A 23,447-nucleotide genomic window follows, 5' to 3' on the forward strand; every position below is an offset into this window, starting at 1 on the left:
AACTTGAGCACTAGGGAACACACGGAAGCATAAAAGCGATCATCACTACACAGCATATTCAAAAATCTTCCGTGTCCCTTCCTTATTATAATAAATGCATAAGAATGCACTTGCAACCAAATTTTCCTTTGTTCATTTCAAAACTACAGACCTTTAATTTGATAAGCAGCTTTGTTTCTATCAACTCATTTGTAAAAAACACCATCAAGCTTGTGCTCATTAAATATATATATGTATATATAAAAACATACAAAAAGTACAAGATAAATCACATTAAGAAACTTTTACAGTGTAATTGTCCTGATTAGTTTATTCTTAAGGGCCAATTTTTTTTTTTTTGTGCACAGAATCTCAATGTGACTGTTGTTCCAGATTTCAGCATAGTGCCACTGCACAGAATTCACTTTTCTGTGCAGTCCAATTAAAAAAAAAACAAAACAAAAACAACACACACCACAGGACAAAACATTCTTCTTAAATCAAATTCTATTTGTGAATTCAGCAAAATAATTTCTATAAAATAAAACAGCAAAATATTTAAATAGTATAGGGTGGGCTGTATCTGTTTTGCAGGGGTATTTGGTTTTTAGACAGGTTCCAAAAAAATTACACACATTCAAGTTACCAATTTTCATTTAAATACAGTATTTACTGATGCGTTTCTTGAAGTCTTTAAACAAATGTTTATTCTGGAATAGAGATACCTCAGAATTGTATTTGACTAACCAGTAGTTTCTCTTATAATTAAACCCTGCTTCTAATGTTAAGATTTCCTGTATAATGGATAAAGAGCTAAGACAATTCTCGCTTTCAAGTAGAACTGTGAACGAGCAGAAAACCAGCAAGTTAACTTGGTGCAGTGGCACTCACAAGTACTGTGTGATTTTGTTGACTTCCACTTCACTGGGATGCAGTAGAAGGAAAGTGTTAGAAGTTTATCTAATAAGCTCTACCAAAGAAACAAAACAAGCACACCAAATACAGTCTATTATGCTCCAGGCATCCTGGCATAGCAAATTTTTGCATATTTGTTTTAAATCTTTTAAATTCCTATTACTGAAAACTAAGTGTTCTTTATCCCACCCAGAGACAGAACTGTCAAACATCAGACGTGAGGAACATATGTGAAACTGAAAACCACTTGTTTGTCACATTTTCCCTCCCCATTTTATATTCTAGGTGTAAGAAGAAAAAGTTCTGAGCAATACAGTTGTCACATTGGGACAACTGCTGTCACGTTTGTTTTTTTCCCCCTCATTGGCTACACTAACTTGGTGTGAAGCCATGCTAAATGTTACAGCATAACTATAGCTTCAAAGTGATTAACCTAATACCAGAATGAAAAAGGCAATGAAAAAAGATCTAGAAACAATGTTACATCACCAATTTTCCACATCAACCAAATAATTAAAAGGTTACCAGCCATTACGTTGCTCATAGTAAAATCGACTCCAGTGGCAAAGAATTAACATGAAACTATTTTTGTGGTTGACATGGATAGGCTTTTTCGTCAAGGAGTTGATCCGACTGCCGTGAGGCAGGCAACACTGGTTGCAGAGCGCAGCAGATATATCAAGAAATTATTTTTTTGTTTTTGTAGATCTGTGAGTCTCATCAAGACAAAAAAAATGTTTCTTGCTCAAGAATTAACAGTCAAACATTAATATACTATATACACCTTTGCCATTTACACATTAGCATCAGGCCATTTATTACAAAACACTATACACTTTCCACTGCAGGCGGGTTATATATTGACAGCAATTTTCTGCAGATAAGACAGTGAATAGACTCTCCACTCCATGTTGATTAGGAATAGTTTTTCTAGTTTTAAATATTAGCCAGACACAGAGAAAGGTTGGACTGTAAGGCCTGGGTGCACAGTCTTGATGGAGCAAGTTAATTGATTATGTGCATTTCACTAATCTTTTGTCTGAGGCGGGGAAACTTCTTCACTGCCTTCGTAATTTTCTTGTGCTCGTTGGCCAGTTCGCTGAGGGTTGTTCATATGATGTGCTGCCGGGCCTGTATATGGCTGTCCATGCACGTGGTTATTCTGTAACAAAGCATAAACATTTTCAAGGCACATTAAACTCCTGGACTGTTTCCTAACCTGGTTACTTGCTTCACCCCTTTACATTCACACTACTGGAAAGTATCCTCGAGCACACTAAACTTCCGGCATAGTAATATCTACATGAACACACATCAGTTTCTTCATTCCTCTGCAGCTCATTCTTTGCTTACCTTTTTAATTTACGCAGAAGGCAAACAAACTTTCAACTTGTAAAGATAAAAGGATTAGTTAAAATAGTCATCTCAGCTTTTGAATAATGAACATTTACATGCAAAGCCAAAGCAGCAAGAAAGAAAAAAAGGGAGACAAAAAGAGGCTGCCTATGTGCTCCGGACATTAAACTGTGCACGTACTTTACCAACAGATTCAACCAGCTTGAATTTTTTCCAAAGACAATGGAAAAAGCACACCTGTATTTGTGCAGCATACTTTAAGAGGGAAAACCTTAATGTTACAGAACTGAATGAAATCTAGACCAGTTGTTATCTCCAGATGCTCTGTCCCAATTTAAAAAAGTCATACAAACAGCGGGCAAATGAGAACCTCTCATCTACTGTTTTGCAGAGTTTAACTGACTGTGGAGAAACCAGGAATATGAGGAGTGTGTGTGTTAGTGAGAAACGCCATCTCTTGCAAGAAAGTGAACACATCACACAGGTAACAGTGAGGTTACGGTATGTGTCTGAACTCAGGAGCTCAGAAAGGAATGGGAAAATCTGTGTGACTTACCAACTGCTCTGCTGAGAACATCAAGTAAGGAAAGCAAGATGGAGGGAAAATGGGTTTGGGCGGGAAAGGAAATTAAATTAGCAGATTTGGAATATATAAAATGAATTGGAACAAAAAATGGCAACCAAGTGAGGGATCTGATTTAGTCAATTCAACAAAAAACCTGGTTATGATTTCTTTCAGATCTGGCTTTCCACTGAAAGGTATTAACAAAGCAGTCATTTAACATAAAAAACAGATTCAGATTTTATACGTACTTCAGATTTAGAGATCAGTCTTCACAGCACTAATTATACGTAACAAAGCCATCTGCATTTTTCTAAAAGCTCTCCTATTACCCAAACCGAAATTCAGGCCTTCAGGCTTGGTTTTGTATTTAAAAAACAAGAAAGCAACTCACAAAATATTATCAATGTCAACAAATGTGACAGAATCAAATTCAGTATGCACTAGACTGTGATGACATCTGTCCCCCTGCTCTTTCTATGGATGATTAATCACTGGTCAGATAACATCAACATTCTCACCTGAAAACTCTGATGGTGAAACTGTTCCTGGCAAAGTGGAGGTGTACCTTTATCTTTAGTCCTCTGAGTGTGGTATGTGACAACAACATGCTTCTGGCTAAATGCCTATAATTTAAACAAGCTAACCTGGAACTCTGAATAAATGGTTCAACTCTGAGCTTTTACCTGTTGATACTGGGAACCAGGTGAATGGGGATACAGTGGGGCATCTTCAGGTGGAGAAGACTCATGTTCATCTGGGGCATCAGGATCATCTGGTTCCTGAAGTTTGAAGAAACATTTAATTTACTTTGGTAAAACCTATCACAATTGTTCCATCCAGAACCAATCGTACATGCAAATGATTGTTTCAGACGTGCTTGGAGAAAAATTCCACCTCACCGTGCCACCCATAGCTTTTAGTGTACTACATAAAAATTCCCACTATCAACATATTCTTGGAAAAAACAGGCCCATTCATAATCTACCTTAAATGGTCAATTTCAATTCTATACTGCCAATTCTTTAAGTGACAGATGTCTATAGAAACAGTAATAAAAGTAGAAAAATGCACAGGAGTATGTAACTGAAACCAACAAAAACAGAAATCCATATTTATAAAATACTTATAAGATGTGTACCTCTGTAATGACTGGAGCCTGTTGCTAAGGTTAATTATCTACAGAAGCATTTTACTCCAATTTTTTACCAGAAGTCAAATTAATTCTTTACCTCCTCTGGGCAGAGTTCACAAGCTTTTGCAAGAGTCATTCTAGCACTGTGCGATCTCTCTAGGAAGTAGCCATTTGATGTTTCATTGCTTTGTATTGGTGGAGACCAATTATTATAGGTGTATTGGGGATTGCCAGTGTACGGTCTACGCTCAAGCTCGTCTCCAAGCCATTCTACTGCCCAGGTCCATTTTCTCTTCAAATCTCCATTGCTCTGCAGATGGAAAATTAACAATTCAGAATTATTTTCTCTGTTCTTCAAAAGAGAAGTATTTTTCCCCTTCCTATACATCAGCTATCAGAGAACAGACCACCAACACATATGCTGCTGTTTCAAAGACACCCCCCCCAAAATACTCTTTTTTGCACAAACTTCAAATTTGAAGTGAAGTCTGTAGATTTGCACCTGCATTACAGAATCATGAGTGCAAGTTTAACCAAATTGTTCTCAATCCCATATATTGACCTTCTGATATAGGAAGGTTCATATGAATTGTACTTAGAAGTTCTAATTTCATCAAGGTGACGAAAACTGAATAATGGTGGGGGGTTTTTTTGGTGGTGGGGTTTTTTTTTGTTGGCTTGTTGTTGTTGTTGTTTTTTAAACACAGAACTGGAAAAAAAAAAACCAGCGAGAAACAGAAAGAAAGGTATCACCTGAAGGATCTGGTAGGCTACAGGACAGTTGCTGAAGAGAGCTACCATGCACTTTATACACTGGTAAGCTCTTTTCTGATAATGATTCTTTGAGCGCTGAATGGTGTCAAACAGTCCATCCCTGTCATCTGGGATTCCCTTTAGTGCATTGTGAATCCTACAAAAAAACCCAAACAACAATCAAAACTTCAAGTCAAGAGTTAAGAGTTTTTGTATTTGAATTTAGACTTCACTTACAATGTAATTATAAGAGGGATAGCTTGTATTCTGACTTCTGGTTTTAGTGAAGAGGGTTTTTTTTTTAAATCGGAAAACTAACTATATACATCACGTATGTAACCTATAACTTTAGCATGTCTGGTAATATTTAAAGTCTCTGAGATATATATAAAACAAGTAAGTATGATTAATTCTAATCACATCAATCAACTTTAACTCAGTTTTTATTACTTATTTTTAATATCAACTGCATTTACAAAATAGACCTGTTAACCCAACAGGTCCATACAGAATTGGAACAGTTAAATCCTCAACAGAATGGTTACTTACGTTATAGTTATGCTTCTCAAAAGATACACTCTTTTAGATACAGTTCCTCTGAAGAGGAATGAACGGTACACATTTGTGCACAGCAGTAAGAAAGGACTTGGGCATTCCCTGAAACTAAGGCACTTTCCATGCCTTCTGCTCTCGAACAAGGGGTAGAAGAATTAATTGCCACCCTGAAACTGCAAGAACTGAGAAGTGACACACTTTTGGCTTTGGAAAAAAGTCAGAGGAGGGCACAGAACGTGATGTCTCGAAGAGCTACACTCACTGTAGGAAAAGCAATTGCCCTCTTTCGTCATAGCCCCACCAAAGGCCAGGAATAGACTCCAGGCAGTCAGCAACCTGGATGCCATCTGTAAAGTGATGATGAGCTTTACTTCAGATGGTTTAACGTAGTGGTACTTGTAACACTATTATCTCAAACTTGGCATTTGAACTTGTCAAATCAAGAGAAATTTATGAGAGTGGGTTTGATGCCAAAGAGCAGCAGCAGCAGCCACTTCACAGTACAAGAATACAAGGAGCACTGAAGGATGCACACTACCTAAGATCAGATGATGCTTGTTTTCTAAGAGTTAGAAGATATTACTATTTACTAGGGACAGTTATGCTATTTGGTTGTTTTTATCTTACCTTAAAAGAAAACCCCACAAAGATCGTTAAAATTCTATGATTATCACAGCAACACCAAGAGCAGGACAGAGACCAGTACTTCAAGCTACTGCTAGAAGCGGCAGCAAGAAATCAGAGGATGACTGCAGCTGGCCACTTAAATACCCCTCTTCTGAAGCCTAACACAATTCCGACAAGCACTGCAATTCCTGACACTGCAATCTTGAACGTGACGTACATCTCCAAGTACAGTGAAAGCCATACTACAACATTCAACCTCCTTCACATCCCATTATTTCAAACATAGCACTATCCCAAACAACCACTTCCATGATTTCTCACCTGCGTTTCCACCCTAAAATATATTATTTTATTTCACATCTACTAGAGTGTGCCCATCCTCTAGTGTTCTGGGGAAGTATTTGTTTATCAGGAAGAAAATGTAAACAAACTGCATTATATATACATTACATATAGATACCTACACAAAACTGAAAAGCCTATGTATAAAGGGTATTATTGTCCCTTACCTAAACTGTAATTCCTATTAAGAAAAAAAAAGGTATAAATCCCTCCAACTCACACTTGTAGTGTGGTAAACCAGATCACCACCATCTTTTAGATTATCTTCTAAAGTACAGCTAGGCAACTGATAAAATCCTCAGAGCGCAGTCCAATTCTACAGGTTAAGTACATGAGTTCACTCCAATACCCTTATTGTACACGGCAAGTGTGCTCTTACTCAAAGTATTTTAAATGTCATGAGAGATATGGTTGCAAATGATTTAGTCAATCCCATACTACCTACATTCACTTATTACGAAACAGTGACATTATGAAAAACTGACAGGTAGCACATAGATTTTGTGTTACCTCACCTACTACTATATAAAACTTCTGAGGAATTGACTATTCCCTCAAATAGTCAGTATTTGTAATAATTACATTTTTTTAATCTCAACTTTCAAAAGCCTTATTCTGTAGACATATGAAAATTAGGTTTGAAACTGGATAAATATTTAATATATTGAAGCTAAAATTCTATTGAAATGTGATCACATAGAGAATATTTATGTATGAAACATGCTTTTCTCCCAAGTTCACACTTAATCCATGTTTTGGTATCAGTACTACGACTGATGTGCTTCTTAGTAAGACCAGGCTATCTTTGGACCCTCCTGAATGAGATGTTTCTAAGAATCAATCTAAGCACCTCACAGTAAATACCAACGAGTTTAGCCTGAACAGCACATTCTCTTGTATGTGAAAAAATCTTGGGTTTATAGGGCTAAGTAGCAAATTTCTCAATAGTAAGGAAGGTCAAGGTGAAAAATTGTAGATGTGTCTCAAAAATTGAGATAAAAGTGGAAAAAAATGCTTTATTCCTGTATTTTGATTTAATATATTTTTAAAACAAACCTCTTGAAAGGATTAGCAACAGAACCACTGGGAAAACAAGCTGTACAAAACGTAATTATCTTGAATTATAAAAAGACAGGTAAAGACTAACCTGTGAGTTTGCCAAGAGTCCTCAATTAATAGGATTTGCAGCAGCAGATCCAAATAAGGTCGAAGCTCATACGTATATGAATATGCAACCTTAAAAAGTAAAGATGCAGAGAACATAAGCAAGCATTCCTTGAATCATACACATTACATAGGGCAATACAAGAACATAATTAATTTGAAGCGGTTTACTGTAATTTAAAGGATATTTCAAGATACAATGCATACTTTTTTAAAAAAATGTTGATTGCTTCAGGGTTTTTTGAGGGTTGTGGTTTTGTCGCGTTTTGGTTTTCTTTTTGGTTGTTTTGGTTTTGTTTGTTTTTAAATGTAGTAGGTCTTGTAAAGGACAAAATGTTTCCTTAGGAGTTTTTAACACAATTGATCTGAAGCCCCAAGCATGAAAAACTGAAGAGGTTACCTTAAAAATGATCTTTAAAAAACCAAAATTACAAAATGGCATTTTTCACCGATATTGCTACTTTTAGACAGTACATTGAAGGTTATCTTCAAAGGTTATCTAAAATGTAAAATACATGGCTAGCAAAATATCAGTAAAGTGATTTTTATTATGATTCTTTTGAGTGCCAAACAAAAGGACATAGAAAAATGTGATGTTTACATGCGAGGAAAAAAAAAAAAAGGGTGAATATAAATATGAGCTAACAAAAGTCCAAAATTCTATTTAGAGTGGTAAAGTGTGACTAACCTTACAGAGACTACAAAGGAAAACCAAGACTGTGCCAAAGATTCCTTCCTGAGTCTGAAGCCAAGTATGTTCTTGCAGATTTGTAAAAAAGAACCTTATGAACATACTCAAAATAAATGCAAGAAGCTCTTTTATGGATAATGATAGAAAAGCTGAAGGAAATGCTCTTGCAATACTTAAAGACCACCTCAGTCTACTTATTTTCCATCCTTAATATAGTGTTCCTAACTCATAAAAGGTCAATTGCTTTCCAAAACTCATAAAAGGTCTTCTCATAGTACTCCAACATGATGTATAGATCTAAGAGTGTAAATACTGACGGGGGATGCCACCTTAAGGAAAGTTGGTTTATCAAGCACCTGTTCAGTACTTAACACAACATTCCTGTATATAAATATAGAATCCTGCAATATACAGATTATATTCCCATCTTTCTCCTAGCTTTTTATTTTTACCTGCCAAAGAAGTTCACTGAGGACAGTGGAAGAGAATTGAGGATTCTCCCAACAGCAGAAACGAAGCAACTTGATGGTCTCTTCAGAGTTGCTGCAATCTTCAATAATTTTCTTCACATAACTAGTTCTCACAAACAAAATGTCTGCTACGTTCTGCTGAAGTGCCATTATAGGTTGAGATAAATTAGGATCACCATAAGGGTTGGCAAGTGGGGGATTACCTAGAACAAACAGTTATTACAGATGAAAAGGTACTGAAGTACTTTCAGTGTAGACACAACAAAAATATAAATTTGTGTAACTCATCAAAAAAAAAAAAAGAGAGGGAGAAAAAACCCAACCCCTTCCTAACAGTTGATTTTCTTTGAAAAATACTATGGTATGAAATAATTAAGGCTGGTGATTGTGAAGCTTGACACTTGCTGCCTGAGTGAACTACTTCTCCCTCTCAGATAAGATTATGCCGTGACAATCAAAGCGGAACAGCTGTAGACACATTCATATGCAAGAAGAGAAATTACTGAGTTTCCCCAGTGAAATCCTCTTATCTCTTAAATTTATCTGCTTCGCTGCTTGTATAACACAGCCCAAATCTATCATATTTTAGGACACAAGGTCTATTTACTTCACTGGGCAATGGGAAAGGATTCAGAGGAATATCTGTCAGAACAGTCCCATCTGAATGTCTAGGAGTGTAGAGAGGAGTCATACACTCTCAAAAGAATAAAAATCAATGTATCTAATTTAGTAAACTTCATTTTGCAAAAGGAAAGACTGTTAATTTGCTCCTGATGTTTCTGAATTTAGCAGTAGTTTTAGTTAGTGTTTGAAGATGCCCAAAAGTCCGAGGGAGAACTTTTCTGGCTTAATATGCTGAAGCAAAAAATAACTTTACTCTGCAAATAGTAATCATAATTAGTAGTCACAGTAATGTTCATACAAAGGAATTTTTTTTAGTACAACATTATGAACATGGCAAATATACAATTATTTTTCACAGGTAGAATATCTTTTCAGTGTAAACCTCAAATAATGCACTAGAAACAAAACCAAATGAAAATTGTCAAATGGTTCTGAAGCTTATTATAGCACAGTAAGATTTTCAGTTCATTAATCTTACTACAGCACATTCTAGCCTATTGATTTTATAGCCTGACACATCAAGCTGTAATGAGTTTGCTATTAAATAGCTTCTCTACAGATTCCTAATTAGGTTTTCTAAAATATGCCTAATAGAACGTGTACATATACAGGCTATAAAGTCCACATAGCCCAATACTCTGCCACCGTTACTCAAAAATAACTGCACTTATTCAACTACTGGAAATATTAAGGATTTATACTGTGGTCAACCAAATTCTAGACGATTCCTTATCTTTTATAAACTAAAGTGCTGGCTTCTGTTTGTTTTCTTGACTGCAAACAAACGCCAAATCATTTTCAAGAGCTATCCCCAACAATGCAAGATCTCTTTACTGATAGGCACTATTAGCTATTTCAGAGCCTGCTGTAGTGTTTTTCAGATTACTTTCGTACTGGTACCATTAATCTTTTATTTTATTGTCTACTTAGAATCAAAGATTTTATGCAACTCTTTACAATGAGTTTAAACTATTCTAAAATCATTACTATTTTGTAATCAACAAACTACTACTTTACTACTCAGTTGTCTTCCTGTATCTTTAAGGAATAAGCCAAGAAGCATAAAATACAGAACAGATTCCTGTCTTGTGCTTTTTAGTATGTTGGTACAGCAAATCAGCTTTGCTTATCACAAAGATTTCTGTCTTTAAACAAAAGGAGTTGCTAAACCTGCAAGGCAAACATTTTTCCAGCTAATCCAGTTTACACATATTAGCTAAATATGCACGATGGACATTTAATGATGTATTCAATTAATCCAAGGAAAACTCAAAATTCACTATACCATTGATAGAAGACTGCATCCGCGATGACACGTTGCAACAACGGATCAGTTGTGACACAACAGTGTATAGCTTCCCCAGCTCAGCATACTGGTATTTAATTGGAGGACCCGGACCTTCATCCAGAGCCACAAGCATGAAGGTTGCAGGAACATTTAGTTTCAGAAGTTGTGTCTTCTCTGCTACACCTTTACAGGGGAAAGAAAAAAAAAATTACATTGAAAAAAATCTTGTTTCTGGCACTGATTATCTTCTTCTTTTTTAAAAAAACCCTACTGTTTACGTGATTCGTAACTTTTTAGTTTTATTATAACCATCATTTATGCTTTCTGTGGAAAAAAACAATCAAATCAGTAAAGATGCACAAGAAAATTATGTTCAGCTGAAAAATCACATTGAAGGAGAGTTATAAATGACTACAATTTCTTAACAGCGCTCATTAGCACTTAAGTAACTAGCATCTGTGTTGATAGCAAAGTTTCAGAGAAGTCTTTTGGGCAAAGAATTAATCTTTTTATGTGAGTCCCAGGATAGGATGAACACTGCCCCAGTATATTTCATTATTTTTTCACCATGTCCTATACACATCAATTACAAATTTAAGACATTTCCAACTGTGCCACACTATGCAGTAAGTACAAATAAGAGTGACAAAATCAATTTAAGAAAAAACAAAAAAACAAAATGAGAAAACCTCCACAACCAACCAAAAAATCCAAACATACACCTAGTTTCACTGTAAGAATACCTCGCACATACTACACAAGCACTTACCAGTAAATTTGCTATGTCCCTTCTGATCTTGTATGCTGTTTCTCAATTTGGTTAAAAGTCATGATTTTTTCATACATTTCCAAGTTTTTTTTTCTTATTCTGAAATGCAACTGGACCTTACCTACCATCTTTCGGATAAGAAGGAGGAATTCAGATAGCACCTTATTAGAGCTCTTCTATAGTATCGTTTTGATTATGTTAGTTTTGCAGTTACATCCTTTGTAGAACTGATCTCTTGCTTGCTTTGATGTGAACAATGTATTCTTTGATTTCTCAAAATGTCAGATAATTTAATCTTTTCCACAGAATTTGGAGTGTTGCAGGAACGATGTACTGTGGCTTTTGCTGGATGAACACTCTACATCCATACAGAAGTTTTCAGTTAACAGCAGTAAGACAAGCACAACTGCTTAATATTTCGATGTTTATCTCTGTGGGGTAGACTCTGATAATGATCAGACCCAGAAAAAAAAAAATTTAGTTATGCTTTCCCATCTGGCTTCTGAGCCCTTTCCTAGTCAGAGGCTTCAACTGCACTGCCTGACCATGAAAAGCTAGTAAAGAAGAAAATACAAGTTAGAGCAGAAGAATTGCATCTCTCTGTAATGAGATATCAGAACTGTCTGTATGTGTGTCAATTCTATGTGGAAATACTGAACTAACTCCATTTGCACTGATACACTTGCTTATCACTTTAGCCGCAAAGTTATCTAACAGAAATTCACATTTATAACTTGCCTGCACGAGTCAAAAACCAGCAATGGCTGAGCTGCTCAGTATTATGGGCATTTTGTAAAATTTCCAAGGGAACTGGATCTCCTAGCTTCATACTACTTTAATACAAGATGTTTTCATCATTTTACGTAGAGTAAGAGGGAGAGAGGATTCTTCTGCTATGGAAGAATATTGTATCTTATTTAGAACTTGCCATAGAGAAAGATGCTTTGTCACATAGGCTACCACATGTGAACGAGAAACAGGCCTCCGACAGAAGACCCTAGTAGCTGGGGAAAGTAAGAATGTAGAGCTCTGTGACAATTCACTAGGTATGAACCTGTGAACCCTCATCAACCTGAGAGTGCAAAAGCAATCCTTTATTTATTTGACTTGTATTTTATTACTCTTAATTGCCCTTCCTCAGGGCAAATATATAAAGCAGCAATGGATTAATCCACCTGAGAAACAGTTTGTTCAATCAATCATCAAGGATTTTCAGCATGCTGATAATGGCAAGAGAAAGCATGATCACAGCTGTTCACCTGAATGTGAACAGGACTGATCTCTGTTTAACTGCAAAAATGACTTTTGTTTGGAATAGTTACTTCAGATACTATTAGTATTATTTTATTCTATTCTTAGTATACAGGCTAGTGACTTTCTATGAAAAGAACCTACAAAATCCAGAATTTAATACAAGTTTTTGTGTACTTCTAAATCTGTATTTATTTCTATTTTCATAATGCTGACTACAATTAAGATCCTGAAGAAAAATGGGTGATGCTGGAAGTGCAACAGCCAATATTTCATGTGGATCACCACAAAACTGATCATCATCTCATCTCAGTTATAGTATAGCATGTATATAATGGGCCTCAAGTGTAGCACCTGCAAACACAGGCAGTCCTACTAGTCTTGCATTCAAAGGTGCTAAAAAAAATTCATTTGCAATCATACTCAATCTCTAATTTAATCTTTCATCAGAAAATTTAGGACTCTAGTCTTTATGAAAAGAATCACTGTCTCAAGCCTGGCAGAATTTTCCTTAAGCCTTCCTATATTGCAAAAACACTGGCTTTTCTTGCCTGTTTATCTTGGAGGAACTACAATACCTGATAAATTTGTAGTGGAATGTCTCGATTCTTGTATTCTTTTACCTCATATGATGTCTATGGTGAAAGCATTCTGGCAAGCAATGATATCTAAGAACACATACAAACTGAGCTATCTCCTCAGCCTCCCAAAGAGTCTTTAAAGGGAAGTCAGCCTTTTGCATTCATAGCTGTGAACTTCCAAGGTGAACTAAAGAAATTAATATTAAAAGGGCACAGTTGGAAGATATAGACAAAACATGACCATCTTTATTGACATTTCCATAAAGGAGAATCATGCATCTCTCTTTTTGAACTTTTATCTTCCTCAACTTCTTCAGGCTCAAACCAGTTGACAGCCCCACACGCTTCTTGAGTCTCATGACCTCCCTGCAAAGGAGCCCTGAACAAAGCATCATCTCTCTTGCCTTTTTTCACCCCCCCACCCTCTAATAACAACACACACTTATTGCTCCAAGCTCCTTGCGTTAATCTTCCAAGGATGGCAGGAAGACCAAAGCCCCAAAGTCCAAACTGGAGGAATACAGATGCTCTAGAGAGCATTTATATGGCATTTAGTGATAAATCTGCCTGAGGGTGAAAAACTGGATTCTCCTGCTGTTACCTGTGTAACTGGTTCATTAATAAAACTCAGTTTATTAGAGTGTCATAAGTAAGTGTGAGTGATTTGCTTACCTAGATTGGCATACATCACAAACAGATTGAAATACTGCTGCAAATGGCGCCCATGTTCAGATACTTCCCTTCTTAGAAGATTTAGTACCGCTCTCAGTAAGTGATCACTTAAACTTAAGTTATCATAAGCCTATAAAAAAAAGTTTTAATATTAGTGATTGAACCTATCAAATCTTTATTTAGGTTATACTTTCTGCTATGGCAGAGAACAGAATTGGTAAAAAGATATGGGATTCATACAAGCAGCTGGTTAGTCTGCTGTACCTCATGCAAAAACAGACATACAGGGAATAAGATTCACATCACTGAATACCATGTAAGTCCAAGAAATGATGCAAGTATAGAAGCTTTTAATTGAGCTTTTTCTCCAATAGCAGCTAGGCTTAAAACCTCAGAAAAGCACAGGCAGTTCCACTATGAACTTCATAGATTAAGACAGACAACCAAATCACCTCTACAAGGTGTATCTCAAATACCTCATGAAACAAAACACTGTCAAAGCATATGTAGCTTTAACTTAATACAAATTCTTTCCCTGGATACAGTAATGAAAACATCCTGAGAAGGTAAGTGGAACAATACAAAGTGTCTTACTGTAGATATTAAAAACATGTCTAGCAAAGGCTCAGAAAAGGTTGATCTTTTAAATTTTAATACAGTCCAAACAAAAATACTATGACAAATATTACATTAAGGTTTTGGCCTTTTTTTTTTTCCAGTTCTAGGTGTATAAAATTAGGCAATTCACTGTCTATTCCTACGCAAAGTTACAATTTTTGACAACTCCAATGTTGCAGGATACAGGGAAAGAAAATTTAGAGGAAACTCCTAGAGTTTTCTCTTTTTTTTTTTTTTTCCTACTATTGTTGGTTTGTTTTTTTTTTTAATTTAAATGAAAAACAAGGGTTCATTCCCCTACACATTATTATAAGCCACAACTTTTATTTTGCAGGTTTCACACTCGCAACTCAACTAAAAGTTCTTACTACTTAGCCTTCACAGAGATTTACAATTGAGGGGCAACTGAACTCCTCCAACAGCAACTCTCACACAAACTGGTTGAGTTAACATGATGTAAGTAGTGCAAAATGGACTGTACAGCCCTCCTGTCAACACTGATGCATCTACTACAGAATTTACTTCACATTAAATGCTTATAATGAAGAAGTAAGAGTAAGTTCAAAAATTTTTTCGTTAGAAAATTAAATACCTGACTGGAAGGTCCAGGAGAGGCAAAAGGTGAAGGACATGGTCCGTCTTGCAATGAAAAATGTGCAATAAATACTATAAGTTTTGCAAACGCACCCCTTACTTCAGCACTAGGGCATTCCAAAAGATACTCAGAGAAGCGGTTTGAAACATTAAAAAGGACATTGTGTGCAAACCAAAAGCGTACATTCTTGCTGTGACGAAGAAGGATGCATAACGCATCATACCTGAAATAGAAGATGACACAAAAGAGAGATTATGACCAAATGCAGACATTACTGAATTTTGGCAGACATACTTTTACAGAATTTGAAGAAAATACATGTTAAATGTGATTCCCAAACAGTTTTCCTCACAAAATGCTTACAATCAGATAAATTGTAGTTCCTATAGTGATACTCTCTGTTACTAGCAATCACAAATTAAAAAAGATACTTCAATTAAAAAACTAACATTTAACACTAGCATTTTACCTCTATCACCCCTAAGAACCAAGACAGGATTACATCCCCTAACTCCTGAACTAGTACTCAACACAAATTGAGCAGCCATCAATCCCCCTGTATTGGAACTGGGGGAGAGGGCGAGCAGTGGAGAATGTGTGTGGTAGATTTCATGAACTGCATATAAGACAGGTAACTAAGTATGTAACCTATCAGGAATTTATATTCTCATTTACAGATCTGAAAAAAACCCCAAACCCCAAAAAGTAAACAATCTGTTCCAGAGAGGGTCTTGTGTGACTGTCCTCCTTCCTGCAGAAATATTTGAACTCTTCATCTCTTAAAATAACAGAACTAACTTACCTACTCTGAAAGCTGCCACTGGAGAAAAACTTGAGGTAGGTATTTGCCACATATTATACAACTACATACTAGCAGCTGGTAAACTACTGGTCATGACTACTCTATTTTCTCTCTAGTTCTACCAGTAGTAACCCTCACTCCTCTCCCCAGCACAGAATAACCTAGCTTAAAGACCAGAATGCTGTGGTGCTATGAATAAGATTGTATTTTTTCTTATAGTACAGTTTTGAATTACAGGCCCTATAGCAATGTACTAAAGCACTCTACTAACAGAGTCTAAAATACGTGTTTCAGAAACAGAATACAAATATAAACTGCAAAAATTAGTTGAAAAGAGCAAACCATGGACAAGCCATTCTGAATTAAAGTCAGAATGCATAACCTATTAGTTTTGCACTAACAATAGATACTACTCCTTTATTCTTTTTAAAAGGTAGATTTAAGCACTGTTTGAAAATGAATTTTGAAGCTGTTAAGTTCAACAGCTTATTTTAAGACTCAGTTTCTTTCCAGTATTTTCTGTTCAAATTCCATTGTGTCCCCCCCCGGCCTTTTCATGTGCATCCTGACCACGTGTTTGGGGGATGGGAAAAAATGGGACAGACCACTAACACCTTTTATTGTTATATGTATATAACTAGGATCTTTTAACAGACAAACTTCCAAAACTGTAATTGTTGTTAAGAAACAGGATACCAATCACTAGCAGGGCCACGGACTATTTTCTTTGTATGAAATCCTGTGGTGAAGAGAAATCTAGCAGCAAGCTGAATACTAATCATAGTTATTTCTTCTGCTTCAGGCAACAGATGATCTTGTCCTAAAGAAAAATCAGAATGCTCATATGTAGACGAAGTAAAAGCAATTTACTTTTAATAATTTAACTGATTCCAGATTACTACTTTCTCTCCCATTGTGCTCCAATTTTAACAGGAAACTTGATCAAAACAGCCTCTAGCTTCTATAATGTATCACTTGAAAATGTAAGCTTTAAGACAGGCACCCGGAGGCTAACAGATGTCTGTTTTTTAGAAATTCAGCATCTCACCTTTGAGAACTGTCTTCCGCAGAACAACCCACACAATTAAGTATTTTAACATGACTTAGTACATAAGCTGACTAATAGTTGATAGTTTATCGGTTATTTTTTGCTAAATATTCTGGCATGTTATCAATGATGAACAACTCAACAACAGATGTTTAACTGCCAAAGTCCAGAAAGACAGAGTATTCAAAGCAGAATGCACAAAATTTTCACCGGCTAGACAAATTCTTGACAACACAAATCAAAACTCTTCTTGCACAAAATTAGTCCATAACTATTGCGCTAACATACTGACCTGGAGGAGGATTTAAGTAGACACTGTTACAAGTAAGCAACTTCTTTATGAACTGGAAATATTCTAGGCTGTACTGCATACGATTATGCATGAACTGCACGTTCTGCTTCCGTACGCTTCGTTCAATGGCTGATGGCATTTTAATCTGATGGGGTTTAGTGGTGATAGCGAGTTCTGAAATGTATTTTATTAGTTCATTGTCTTTGTCTATTGTGTCCATACGTTCATAAAAAAGAATATAAGCATTCCACCACCTCTTCTGGCGCCTGTAGGACATACGTTTCATCATGTGGTCAAATACTTCTCCCATGTATTCTCCACCAAAACACTGATTTTTCATTTCTTCATCATCATCCATTTTGCACTCTGTCACATCTCCATCATCAAATTTATACCACCGATTCTTCTCACCATCTCCACCATTCCTCTGGATAATATAAGAGTAATAATGTCCACCACTGGCTTGGCCACTGTGTACAAGTACACCAACAAGCCTGTATTTTGTGCTCCCAGAGTGTTCATTTTCAGACTGTTCATTTTGTATTATCTGGTTTTCAGGATTTACATCGTCTCCTTCCAATTTAGCTACACCTGCCACTGTGTAAGGCTCCATGTCCAGCTCTCGTGGAAATTCAAAATAATCATTGAACTTGATTGCACATTCCCTTTCCCAGTCATAATCAAATCGCTTCAACTGGATTGCAAGAACTGGAGGCAACTTCTTAATCAACAAGCGTTTCACTGTATCAACCTAAAAAAGGACATGAACAGTTATGAGCTCTTAAGTTTCCATTCATATGCTCTTACTGACAATTCAGCAACTAAAGGATAACTTTTCTCCCTGAACATGAACTAAGACTGAACTTTGTACAGCTATAACGTCACAGTTGTACACAAGTTTAATATATAAGGAATCATTACCTTCTTGTTGCATTTTTCACAATGATATGCATTTGCACCTTCCAATAAATCTCCTTTGACATACTGTTCCAGAGAATCAAGAAGGTTCTGGTGGTTTCTTATATCTACATTCAGAGTTGTGAAGGATTCCTCGCATTCGTACCTACCAATGAACAGACAGACATAAGAGAAAAGTTGAACACGTTTCTACCTTTATGTTTACAGGTGCTACACAGCACCTTACTACAAAAGTCGTCTTTGGTATTTGATGTCGACTTCTGGCGAAAGGAGTTTAGCAGTAAAAAAAGAACGAACTCTTTTATTGCAGTCTTCCTACAATTACATTACAGCATCTGCACATTGTATTTTTTAATCTGCACTAACAATAGTTATTTTATGAAGATCATAGAAATGACTTACATGTCTCAAGTTCACTGAAAAGATTGCAGAAGTTGAATCTGTTAGCACATCTTGTTTTTAAAAGCAGCTGAAGTAGCGCAACAGACTCTTGGCTAACTTAAGCTAGTAGAGAAGCACAGATAGCAAAGCAGAGTACTTTTTCCATTGCTGACCTTTACTGCCAGGAATTAGACTGATAAACACAAACTTTGTATCATACCTAAATACAGCAGTTCAAAACATATTAAAAAAACCCAAACTTTTTTATTTTTCTATCTGAAAAAACCTGAATAGCTGTCTTCATAAAAGTAATTTTGCACATTTATGACTGGCTTTGACTTACTGTGTTCTGATATAAACTTCAAATTCCCAGCAATGAACTGGCAATGCTTGAGAGACAACCAGTTAAGACATCTTGGAAACAATATTACGTATTTTTAAAGATAAAGAATTGATGAATAAATTTTAAAAATTGCATCTATTCCAACATAACCATACAGGGCTTGTTTCTCTGATATGCAATCAAGCATACAAAGTTTTTTATAACCGTGAATCAATTGATACTTAGAAACACTAATATTCAATGAGCTATTAAATAACTTAAAAATTTAGAAAGGCTGTTAATCTGTCATACCCCAATCCAATAGTTTAGTTTATCATCAGTTTTCTCCTCCCTAAACTACATGGGACTACATTTCTATTAAGAAGTACAATTATGCAAATCCAGTAGAGTTCCAAGAAGACAGGTAATACTTCAGGATAGTACATAATATCAGGAATGAATGGTAACTCACGTTGCTTCACATCTGTATCTTCCATTTAATTACCCATTGCATATAAAATAAAATCTTTCATTTAATCTTGCAATATTTCAACTTACTTCTGGTCACATGTTTTAACCCATGAAACCTAAGATATTCAATTATAAGTTCTTCTAATTCACGCATGGGCTCAACTGAAGTTGAAAGATTACCACAATAAAATCAGTTTGTATCAGTGTTTTTTTCCTGTATTTTAATTGCTAACTGAAGGATAACAGTAAACGGTCAACTTTCACAATAAAGAAAATTTGGAATGGTAATGTGCAGCAATCCATATTGTTTAAGAATCACACATGATCTGAAAGATGTAGTGAACAGTTAGAAGGCCAACTGTTGGTGATAGAACATTTAATGCAATAATAAAAAAGCCAACTGTTGAACAAAAAACAAGTGTATTACTAGACCATCTTGAATCTTGCACGCTATTCTAATCATCCACCTCAAAAGGGATACAGAAGAAGTCCAGAGAAGTACAACTGTACAATGCCTAGTTCTATTCTTTCACTAAGAATTTGTCTTTGATCACCACTGTCTGTGGGCTACAGACTTTCAGTCCGATTTGGTATAGGTGTTTTTTTATATACCCTACATGAAGCTGAATTTCAGTATTTAAAGTTCATGAAAAATACAGGAGAAATCTTAAGAAAAACTTTTTACACCATTCTTCTTAATTACAGCTTACACAATAAGTACGAACAGGGTTTTACTCATTGGAATTAAAGATTCATACTTGGATCAGCTCTATCCACACACTAGGCAAGACAGAAGACAGGAAGAGCTGTTGGCGGTATCTTAAAATTTTACACATTGCATTTGGTCCCTAAGTTGTTTTCACTTTTAACATGAAAAAGCTCTATCTTTTCCTCCCCTGATCAATACACAATGCTTCACATACAATCTGCTAAGTAGAAACAATAATAATCAAGTATTTCAAGGCACTTGAAGACAAGTTAATGCTAAGGCTGTAGAAAAAACAGGGCAGCAAATTCTATTAGCTTTAAAAAAACCCAAAAACAACCACCACCACCCAAAACCACACAAAAACTCCACTCTTGACTTTTCAGTCCCTTTTATAAGGATAACAAACACAGGTTTTTCTGTAAGAAAGGAGAATTTTAAACACTTACCGATGTGGGCATCCTTGACAAATCTTCTGATCAGCAAAGGACCCTCCTAAAACTTTACTTAACATTGCTGGATGGCCCAAAGCTTTTAAAGCTTCATCTAAACTGTCCACCAAGGAATTAAAAAATTCTAAAGCATCATGTTGTTCACGTAGATTTACAGGTTCACCCCAAAGTCTGAAAACAAAAGCACATTTTTGTAAAATATTTTTTGCTTTGCTCTCCAACAATGTATTTTCTAAAAAAAAAATATTATTCAAGCTATTCCCTCCTTCTTACTGGGCAAAACTATTTATTGGTTTGTGATATAGTATACCAACTGTTACTCTGTCCCTGACACTTATTTACTGATAAGTAAAAAGAAGCTTTTGTGTATAACTTCATATTTAATTCAAAGAATCAATATCAAGGTTAAGAACTGCTAGAATTCAAAATAACCATCTTGGTTTAAACTTTGGTTTATTAACAGTCTTCTACAGAATGGTGAAAAGGGAGGATAACAGATACAATGATGCACAAGTTCTGCTAATTTACACTTAACATCACTATCATTTCTTCTATTAGGATTAGTTTTGCTGCATTTCAGTGGTCCAGTGAACAGACATCAATACTAAATTTTCTACTTACCTAAATTGTTTCCAAAACCCTCTTGGTACATAGTACTGTAGCCTGGAAGCTGCTAAATGTCCAAAAATTACTTGGAGATGCCTCAGAACTCCAATATTGTACTCTTTTCTATCTTCTGTTTTACTCAGGGCTGGTTTGTCTTCATACTGATGCGGATAACCAAACACATCATCTCGCGGGTCAACATTGCTCTAAAAAGCAGAAGAAAATTTGTGCAATTAACTTTGATATGTAGCTATACCATAGCTAGTTGTATCCCTTGTTTAATTTAACCATCTACGGGGTTTCATATTCTCATCTGGAAACAAATAATGTCTTTGTACACATTAACGGAGTTCTGGTGGCAAAGCGGTATACAGATTCAAAGAGTGGTAGGGATTGGAAGGGACCTTGGAGATCATCTAGTCCAACCCCCCTGCTAGAGCAGGATCACCTAGAGCAGGTTGCACAGGATCACATCCAGGTGGGTTTTGAATCTCTCCAGAGAAGGAGACTCCACAGCCTCTCTGGGCAGCCTGTCCCAGTGCTCGGTCACCCTCACAGTGAAGAAGTTTTTCCTCATATTCAGATGGAACCTCCTGTGTTCCCGTTTGTTCCCATTGCCCCTTGTCCTATCACTGGGCACCATAGAGAAGAGTCTGGCCCCATCCTCTTGACATCTGCCCTTTAGATATTTATAAGTGTTGATGAGATCCCCTCTCAGTCTTCTCTTCTCCAGGCTAAACAGCCCCAGCTCTCTCAGCCTTTCCCCATACGAGAGATGCTCCAGTCCCCTCATCATCTTTGTAGCCCTCCACTGGACTCTCTCCAGTAGTTCCCTGTCTTCCTTGAACTGGGGAGCCCAGAACTGGACACAATATTCCGGTGCTTTCAAGTACAAATCCTTGAGGAGGAAGTCTGCAAACCCTGCTACCTGGATCTTTTGAACTGCCTCTGTGGCAGCGAGCCTATTCAAGTAAGGAATATTATGCTATTGTCCCCACTGCTAGCAGTGGAAAGCACAGTGATTAGCAACTGAAATTTGTTATAACCTTTTCATAAAAAAGAATTCTATTTTAAGGATAAGCAAGTTCTACATAATTAAATTTACCTCATTGTCCTGCTTTTCATCCCCAGACATGTCATCATCTACATCACTGCCTGTGCCTTCAATTGCAAGAATCCCATTCCTGATGGCCGGAATCATGTACAGCTGCTGAATGACAGAATTCATGTAACAAGTGGCACCAGCATTTTTCAGTCCTACAAATCCCTTTGGCGGTCGAGGTCCAACAGGTGGTAGATATTCCCATTCCGTAAGCGCTTCACAAGCTAAAAGAAAATAGCAGAATGCGAGAATGCGGTAAGGAAACTATTCTGTTATAAAGAATTAGACCATCAATGCAGTACACAAAGGGCAGTTGTATAAAATTAGTATTAGTCTGTATCACGCTGCAGTTTAATAAAACAAATGTTCCACCAGAAAACTTAATTGCTAAAATTAACACAACTTCTACGAAAGATAGCTCTATCTGTAATCTTAACATTACATCATTTTCTTCTATTGCATAACTAAAAAGGTGGCCAGACAAAAATTCAGTCTATTTATGCATAAACCAGAAGTCTTCCCTCAATACCAGCAAGTTTCTTAACTGAAGAATTCAGTTGAATCAATCTAGAATATATAACCAATTTATAAGCCTTTCACAAATTTATAATACTTTTAAAATGACAGTATTTCACTTATGCCTCGCTTATGCTTGCCACGATGGGGAACAGTTTTAGATAATGCTATCTATATGACTTGTAATAGATTTTTTTCTCCTGAGTCTTCTCCCTCAGACCTCTCTCATCCCTTCAGAGTACATTTATGATCACAGGTTTCCTATGCTAACCTGTTCTGTGGTTTTAGCACAAAAAATTCTGATGTAAAAGAGAATAAGAAAGCATGCATGTTTACAAGCAAGCTTTACTTGGTGTATGAAACACACAGCATGCACAGTTCATACATGTGTTCTCTACTCTGACAGATATACCATGGAGATCTGGCGTTCTATCGTGCTTATCAAATATCTGAGTGGAAGGAAATGCCATAAAATGCTTCTAATTGTGAGGTGATAAGAAATACACTACTTCCCGATAGAAAATGGTGAAGATAAAAGGATGAGGCCAGAGCAGGGGGACAGGACCATAAAGCTGCACTTTTCATTTGAGATGGAACCAAACAGGAAGAGATTGAAAAACCTCAAATGACTCCCTGATACCACCAATTGGGCAAGTAGCATGGCCATTGTGAGAGGTAGTGGACAATTCCCACTGGGGGATACTATTTCTAGCTGCTTATAGTTTTGCTAAACTCTGCAAGTTAAATTACAAAATGGTTTGGGCTGGAAGGGACCTTTAAAGATCAAGTCCAAACCCCTCCCAGGTTGCTCAAAGCCCCATCCAACCTGGCCTTGAACACTTCCCAGGGATGAGTTATGCACAATTTCTCTGGGCAATTTGTTC

General features: G+C 36.3%; 1 protein-coding gene across 4 annotated transcripts in view; it reads right to left on the reverse strand.

Moving 5' to 3' along the window:
- Positions 1-468: 468 nt before the first annotated feature.
- USP9X (ubiquitin specific peptidase 9 X-linked) overlaps positions 469-23,447 on the reverse strand; it is a 108,090-nt gene continuing 85,111 nt past the window's right edge. For 3 of the 4 annotated variants that reach the window (XM_054813534.1, XM_054813532.1, XM_054813533.1), the window contains 15 exons: positions 22,051-22,271; positions 20,961-21,151; positions 20,337-20,510; positions 18,011-18,152; positions 17,090-17,840; positions 16,446-16,569; positions 14,945-15,170; positions 13,735-13,864; positions 10,459-10,644; positions 8,532-8,752; positions 7,372-7,460; positions 4,701-4,857; positions 4,045-4,257; positions 3,499-3,594; positions 469-2,056 (listed from right to left, as the gene is read on the reverse strand). In XM_054813534.1, coding sequence (XP_054669509.1) covers positions 1,922-2,056; positions 3,499-3,594; positions 4,045-4,257; positions 4,701-4,857; positions 7,372-7,460; positions 8,532-8,752; positions 10,459-10,644; positions 13,735-13,864; positions 14,945-15,170; positions 16,446-16,569; positions 17,090-17,840; positions 18,011-18,152; positions 20,337-20,510; positions 20,961-21,151; positions 22,051-22,271 — 3,056 coding nt within the window. In that variant the 3' untranslated portion in view covers positions 469-1,921. Of the gene's footprint in view, positions 2,057-3,498; positions 3,595-4,044; positions 4,258-4,700; positions 4,858-7,371; positions 7,461-8,531; positions 8,753-10,458; positions 10,645-11,236; positions 11,589-13,734; positions 13,865-14,944; positions 15,171-16,445; positions 16,570-17,089; positions 17,841-18,010; positions 18,153-20,336; positions 20,511-20,960; positions 21,152-22,050; positions 22,272-23,447 lie in introns of those variants that run through there. The other variant, XM_054813535.1, reaches the window with a different exon arrangement.

This window comes from Grus americana, chromosome 1, assembly GCF_028858705.1.
Source record: "Grus americana isolate bGruAme1 chromosome 1, bGruAme1.mat, whole genome shotgun sequence".
In the NCBI taxonomy this organism is placed as follows: Eukaryota; Metazoa; Chordata; class Aves; order Gruiformes; family Gruidae; genus Grus; species Grus americana.